Raw genomic sequence first — 7,739 nt, forward strand, 5'->3', positions numbered from 1 at the left:
TCTAAGGGTCTAACCGAAAAAATCAAGAAACGACCGTCTTTACACGAACTTCTATACATATTGTATTTTGACTGTATTTATTATTTATGGGCTTAGAGCAGTCCCAACCGAAGACACTACTTAGACATGTACAACACTGACACTGTTGTATGGTACTCCAAGTATAAGACATAATTAAAACACAATATAATACAATAGATGTGTCTTACTTTATCCATTGCACCAATCAGAGCATTGAATAAATTAAATTGATCAATCAGCTAGTCCTCTGTCTCGAGCATATAGCTAAGACATAGCTAGTGTCTTCGTCAAGATACATGTCTTGACTTTTTTACATTTACTCGCTTAGACATAATCGAAAACACAGCTCAAGACACACATTGTACGTGCCCTTATATAGTTTCTATAGCCTACATGTCATCTAGAAACTAGTAATAGACACTACCTCTCCAATACAAATATCAATATTATTAAACTGAATTTAATACTCTTCTTCCATCATTGTGTCTTGGATATCATGTCCAAACTAAGTCTTACACTAAACTCAGTTTCTTATACTTTCCTCATTTAATTGTTTGTCACATCATCTTTTAGTCTATATGGCAGCTAAATTAATACTATAGAAACTGGATGACGTGGAGGATTAGGACTTACTTCTCTACTACTTATTAAGGCTACAAGAGTAGCCTGTCATTTCTGGTTCTGTCATTCCCATTCTCCATCCTCTCTCAGGGCTGCCTGTCGTTCCCATTCCCTTCCTTTCCCATTCCTCGTCCTCTCTCTCTCTCTCTCGCCCATGGTTATTCCCATTCCCTCCCTTTTCCATCCCTTTTACATTCCCTTGGTTCTGCTACCAGCCGATAAAATGGCCAAAAAAGGAACACTTATAGGGATCAAACTCTGACCAACACACAGCCAACAAAACATGCTCCTTCTAACCAATAGCACTATTGTTCTTTCTTGTTGTACTAAGAAGCTTTCATCTATTTACTAGGTGAACATCTGTGTGTTGCTACGGAGTGAACATGTTATAATAAGATACATTGAAATTAAAAAATTCTAATTTCCATTTTATGTTTTTGTTATCATCTTTTAAAATTAAGAATTTTTAGATAAGTCTTACACATCGAACAAATCTATCATATACATTAAAATGCAATGTTTATCGGCCACTCAAGTAATCTGCTCATGTAACCTAAAGTAACCAAAATTGGGAAATGATGACCAACCATCTTGTGCTAAGGTAGAAAAATAACAAGCAGAAATTTATATTACATGATATCATGTATATATATATATATATATATATCCATCAAATATGTTAAGGACACAAGTTGTACGTACCCTAAGATAGCAAATCAACGTTCACTCAGTAGCAATGCAACACCATGGTAGAAAAGCCTAAGTCAAGGACACAAGTTGTACGTACCCTAAGATAGCATCTTCGATCTTCCCAACTCCCAAGCTAGGACCAAGCAAAAGCAAGACCCCTGTCTCGCTCTCACTCTCGCTCAAGTCTCAACGACAGGACACAGGAGCTCTCTCTCTCTCTCTATCTAGTCTCTCTCTATATATACACAGCACACACAAGCCACTGCCGTTGTCTGTACTAAGCACCCGCGGGTTTCGACAAGAAGCGTAAGCTAGCTATGGCAACGGGGAGGAGGGGAAGCCCGCTGCTGCGGAGGTGCAAGCGCGAGGGGTACACGCACGGGCTGCGCCCGCCGCAGATGGAGGCGCTCCGGGCCATGTGCGGCGCGCTCATCCCGTCCCTACCCGTGGAGGGCCTCCACGTCCAGCCTCAGCCCGGCCGTGGCAAGGACGACCTCGACCGGTTCTTCCGCGCGTCCGCCGCCGACGGCGCCATCCCTGACGAGGTGAGCTACTACGGAACTATATATATAGTACGATTTTTATACACACGAGAGTTGCACATCACTAGAGATTGTATATATATATAAGGTACAGTAGAAAATAGGTTCACTATTTAAACGTTCACTACGAACATAAGAGTAATATACAATCCCTTTAATTATGTCGTTCATGATATATATATATATATATATATATATATATATATATATATATATATATATATATATATATATATATATATATATATGAATTCAAAAGGTCGCGGAGATGGTGACCCGATGCGTATGGGAGGGAGTGCTGCTCATGAGGATTGTCCTGTGGGTCCTGAGCACCAGGATTGGCACGCTGGCGCTGTGCGGGCGGCTGTGCTTCTCCGCCGGCAAGTCGTCGTTCCCGTACGCCTGCAGGTTCGCGGACATGCCGGTGGAGCGGAGAGAGCGGGTGCTGCAGCGGTGGAGCGGCGCGCGGTGGCTGTTCCCCCTCAAGATCACCTTCGTCATCGCCAAGCTCCTGTCCCACTACGCGTTCTACACAATGGTATTATAAATATTATTACTTATAACAAGTCATTTCATGCGGTGGGGATCGCTCTAATAAACTCTAGTCTTTGTCAGCATATATATGCTGCGTGCGTGTCTTGCATTGGAGTGATCCCCACCGCATGAAATGACTTTGCATTGTGTTTTGGCAACTGAGTAGAGAGGTTTTTCAAAGAGATAACCTAGAGCCCGGCCAAGACGCGAGGATGACAGGGACGAGACCGAGGCAAGAAAATCTACATATACCAATGAGAGCAAATTAAAATTCAACTTTTTAACAGGCCAGCAGTGATTTAAAATACTAAATACCTCTCTGATAGATGTGCCAGCGAAAATCCCTGTCAGGACTGGAAACGGTTGGCGTTAAATCACCATCGTTTTCCTGAAAGCACGCATGGATTGGGTAGTGGGAGAGAGAGAGGGACTTGGATGACTTGTCGGGCGCCGGGCGGCAAGAGAATTCATGCGGCGGCAGGGAAGGTTGGAGCATGAAAGATACTCCAGCTAGCTAGCCGGTAGTAGCCACATTACATTATATTCATGCCTGGTTTGCTGCTGAGGGACCCTACCACTCGTGTTAGCGCCTTTGTTAGTTATTAGCTAGAGCCTCTATACCAGATATAGACTGTCGTCAAAAATAAATTTAGATCTGTTTTTTAAGCCAAACGCTTATATAGCTTCACCATCACCAACTTCACCGTGCATATGATGCACCATAATCCGGGATAATATAAAGATGAATTGAGTAATTTAATTAAATTGGTAGAGTAGCTCTAACGGTGCTCTGTCAAATCCAACAGTTTAGTGGTGTTAAGAAAAAAATATTAACCATACCACTCATTACAGTAAAAAGAATAGTACTTATGGGGTGTTTGTCACTGCACTGGATTCCAGTTTCAAAGTGAAGTTATGGTGTATAATATAAATTTAAACGGTTTTCAAAATTGTTTTTAATCTAAACAAAAAATAAAATGACTTATCCAAACAAAATTCTTTTTCATACGTGGGTCCAGATTAGTAGTGAGGTATAGAGAAATCTAGAGCTGAACCAAACAGATGGATGAATCTCAAATCTATCGTAAAGCAGCTCTACGATAGATATAGATGAATTATTATATATCTAGATTCTCTTCTTTCGGTGCTATAGCTATATGTTAAATAAACCTTTTGATTAGCCTGACGTCTGGGGCCACATACACATGGAAGAAACGGAGACAGGTCGACGAGCTTTAGTTAGGATGTCGATGTCGATAAGCAGTACGTCCTCTGATAATATATGTGGTGTTGTCAGCGTGTCACTTAGCAGGGATGAAACTAGAATTTTTTTAGAAGAAACTAAATTTAACCGCTACAACAATATAATCTCACTAAATTCTCATAATAGACATATATAATATCATGTATGTTTTATATTTTACGAGGGACTTTAATAAAACTCTATGGGTTCTAGAGAGGTATGAGGGTTGAAGGCTTCAAGCCCCACCCGCTCTACCACGTCCCTAACTCAGCTCCATGATGATTTTTGGTTGGAAGATGGACGTAGCTAGGGGACGACACTACTTCGTGCGTAGCTCACAGGCTCGCACACGTACAGTTTTATGGGCAGCCAGTTCAGAGGGTCAATTATTAATATGAACTCATTATTTTGGATACGATCCAGTTATTACATAGTACTGTAGCTAACTAGCTACTCATTACTCATTATTAACACAACTAGCTAGCCATTACTACGTCTGCGCATGCAAAATGCCAGAAACTATCTATAGCTACAAATATTTTAAGTTGTTCATGTTGCTTTTATCCAAAACGACTTCTACTATTTGTTTTGTCTCTATAGATTACAGCTACAACGGTCCGAACAAATGTCTTTAATCTGGAACGAACACTACGTGATATACTAATGTATCTGGAAATAAACCCCACTTTACTGTCATTTTCTAGAGCTAGTGCATACAGTGGCGGATCTACACCCTGGGCCACCTGGTCCGTGGCCCGGGGCTTGATCCATGTAACTCTATATAAGTCTTTATTTAATACGGTATAAAATAGTTAAGATAAAATTAAAAGAAGAAAATTTGGTAGATTTAGTTCGGGTCATATAAAAATTCTACAACCGCCCGAAAGTGCATATAGCCCCACTTTACTGTCAAGCCCCTTTCACACAGTACCACCGTAGTGTGGTAGGCGCTCTACTCCCATTAGTGGCCACAACATCAACGGGGTATACCGCTCTACCACCAACTGAGGTCATCAATGCACCGCAACATCAACGGGGAAGCCGGAAGTGAGCCCCTACAGTGCAACACTATTTAGCGTAGTACTCCCTAGACCATTAAATAAGAAGAAAAAGAAGTTGTCCCGTCACGTGCGTCGGGTGGGGTAAATTAGTTCCTATAATAATCTATACAAGTTAAACTATCTTCATTTTAACTAGCTTTATAGAAATGGGTAATAATATCTATGACATAAAATAAACATATTATAAAATTAGATTCCATGGCATATTTATTGATGCTAATCTAATATCATAAATATTTACGGTTTTAAAAATACGAATGAAATTTAAAAACCCCTGAGCAAAGATAACTCTAAGAATCTATTTATCCAGAAACAGAGATATATCATTTGACCAAATATTTTATTTAAAATAGCTTTAAGCTGTAGTGTCATGTGGATCAAGCTAGCTGCTCGCTAAGTCGAAGGCAAAAGAACGTGCTCATTGTAAAACCGACCGGCCGGGGTCTAATACCGACGTTGACGGTTGCAAAGATGTCATCGTCATGTGGGGTATCATTTTCCCAACGTGCAGGTAAACGAGAACTCGGACAACCCGTCCTGGAAAGCAATAGGATACAGCGTGCCCGTGCCGGCGGCGGCGGCGGACGTGGACAGGCTACGGCCACGGGAATTAGGTCCAGCGGAGGCAGAGGCGCCGTCACCGCGGCCACTGGACAGCGGCGTCGTGGAGACCAGATCCCTGAACGACGCCACGCTGCTCAAGTCACTGACGGAGAGAGGAGTGGCGGTGAAAGCGGGCGTGTCGGGCGCGCACCACACCGTGCAATGCGACGTCGTCATCGTCGGGTCAGGCTGCGGAGGCGGCGTGGCCGCCGCCGTGCTGGCGGCGGCGGGGCGCAAGGTCGTCGTCGTTGAGAAGGGGGACTACTTCACAGCCGAGAGCTACACCTCCGTGGAGGGCCCGTCCATGGAGCGCCTCTACGAGAAGGGGGGCATCTTCTGCACGTCCAACGTGACGACCATCATGTTCGCGGGCACGACGGTCGGCGGCGGCTCTGCCATCAACTGGTCCGCCAGTGTCCGCACGCCGGAGTGGGTCACGCAGGAGTGGGCGCGCGAGCATGGGCTCCCCATGTTCGGGAGGCCGGAGTACGCGCACGCCATGGACGCGGTTTGCGCCAGGCTCGCCGTCACCGGCGGGTGCCGGGAGGAAGGGTTCCAGAACAAGGTGCTCCGCCGCGGCTGCGAGGCGCTTGGGCTGCGTGGCGACGCCGTGCCGCGCAACTCGTCGGAGGGCCACTTCTGCGGTAGCTGCCACCTGGGCTGCCCCACCGGCGACAAGCGCGGCACCGACACGACGTGGCTCGTCGACGCCGTCGCGCGCGGCGCGGTCGTACTCACAGGTTGCAAGGCCGAGCGTTTTGTGCTGGAGAGCAACCCAGGCGGCAGGGACGGCCGGAGCAACAGGTGCGTGGGCCTGGTGGCGACGTGCATGAGCGACGGCATCACCAAGAAGCTGCGCATCGAGGCCAAGGTTTCCGTCTCGGCGTGTGGCGCGCTCATGACGCCGCCTCTGCTCCGCAACAGCGGGCTCCAGAACAGCCACGTCGGCCGCAACCTTCACCTGCACCCGGTGTCTATGGCGTGGGGCTACTTTCCGGACAGCACGCCGGAGGCAGAGCTCAGTGGCAAGTGCTACGAGGGTGGCATCATCACGACCATGCGTCGCGTCACCGCGCGCACCATCATCCAGACGCCGGCGCTGGGGCCAGGATGCTGGGCTTCGCTGGTCCCCTGGGAGTCGGGCCGCGACATGAAGGAGCGCATGCTCCGCTACGCGCGCACCGCGCACGCCTTCGCCCTGGTCCGTGACCGCGGCGCGGGGCACGTCGACGGCGAGGGCCGCGTGCGCTACACCCCGAGCCGGGAGGACGTGGACGAGCTCCGCAACGGGCTGCGCCAGACGCTGCGCATCCTGGTGGCCGCCGGAGCGGCCGAGGTCGGCACCCACCGCAGCGACGGGCTCCGGCTGCGGTGCGACGGCCTCCGCGACGAGGACCTGGAGGCGTTCCTGAAGCAGGTGACCGTAGAGAAAGGTCCCATGGTCCCGGGGCATGACAAGTGGGCGCTCCATTGCTCGGCGCACCAGATGGGCAGCTGCCGGATGGGGTCCAGCCCGAAACACGGCGCCGTGGACGGCCGCGGCGAGAGCTGGGAGGCGGAGGGGCTGTACGTGTGCGATGGCAGCCTGCTGCCCACGGCGGTGGGCGTCAACCCCATGATCACCATACAGTCCACCGCGTACTGCGTCTCCAAGGGCATCGCGGAGTCTCTGGCGCGTGACAATAAATAGTAGCCTGGTTTGAGACCGTCGGATCGTGCTCGCGCGCAAATGGTTGTTGCCCCTGCCAGTGGCTGTGTGTGTGCATGTTGGATGTGTCTTCATCCTTGTAATTTGTTGCATAAAAAGCCCATCGGCTCGTATTTTCATACATCATTTTTTAACGCTTTTCCTATATACTTAGTTGAGGTCATTGAACTTAAAAATAATTTCAGAGGACAATATTGTACCATTAACTAGCCCAAGTATAGTTTATTATTTGTTTTTTGTTATAATATATCAAGTTGTTGTCTCTATCTGACCATAAAAACAATTATATATTGTTAATTATTTTTATACCATATAAACCATATTTTTGCCAGATTTATGATTTATTAAAATATAACTTTTCTTCTCGGTACTTAAAATTACAGAGTGTGCATAAGGAAGTTATAACTAAAACTATAATTACTCCCTTCACATATGGATATTGTTCACATAACCCTCTATTCCTTTGAGTTAGTTCAATTTACCCCTCCATTTCTTTGAGTTGGTTCAATTTATCCTTTAACAAAATTTATCTTTTTCATTTGTTTAAGTACAAACTAAGTTTTCAGTTCGAATTTTATTGATTAGTAGCTAATAGTATAAATTAGAAAAGAAAATATATTATAATTTTTATAATTATTTTGATAGTTTGATTCTCTTTATGTGTTTCTTTTTTCCCTCCTCTTTCTTAGTCCTACAGGCTGAGCTAGAGAAGCTTT

General features: G+C 46.2%; 1 protein-coding gene across 1 annotated transcript; it reads left to right on the forward strand.

The window, feature by feature from the left end:
- The first annotated feature begins 1,361 nt into the window (after positions 1 to 1,361).
- On the forward strand, positions 1,362 to 7,270 carry LOC103643462 (long-chain-alcohol oxidase FAO1). The gene is made up of 3 exons (XM_008666661.3): positions 1,362 to 1,877; positions 2,134 to 2,412; positions 5,224 to 7,270. The coding sequence occupies exons 1-3, from the start codon at positions 1,650 to 1,652 to the stop codon at positions 7,003 to 7,005; spliced, it is 2,289 nt and encodes a 762-aa protein (XP_008664883.1). The 5' UTR covers positions 1,362 to 1,649; the 3' UTR covers positions 7,006 to 7,270.
- Positions 7,271 to 7,739: the final 469 nt, after the last annotated feature.

This window comes from Zea mays, chromosome 1 (assembly GCF_902167145.1).
Source record: "Zea mays cultivar B73 chromosome 1, Zm-B73-REFERENCE-NAM-5.0, whole genome shotgun sequence".
Lineage (NCBI taxonomy): Eukaryota > Viridiplantae > Streptophyta > Magnoliopsida > Poales > Poaceae > Zea > Zea mays.

Coding starts and splice junctions, on each gene's coding strand:
- LOC103643462 (XM_008666661.3), top strand. CDS start 1,650: ATGGCAACGGGGAGGAGGGGAAGCCCGCTGCTGCGGAGGTGCAAGCGC. Junction 1,878..2,133: donor ACGGCGCCATCCCTGACGAG/GTGAGCTACTAC, acceptor TGAATTCAAAAG/GTCGCGGAGATGGTGACCCG. Junction 2,413..5,223: donor ACTACGCGTTCTACACAATG/GTATTATAAATA, acceptor CCCAACGTGCAG/GTAAACGAGAACTCGGACAA.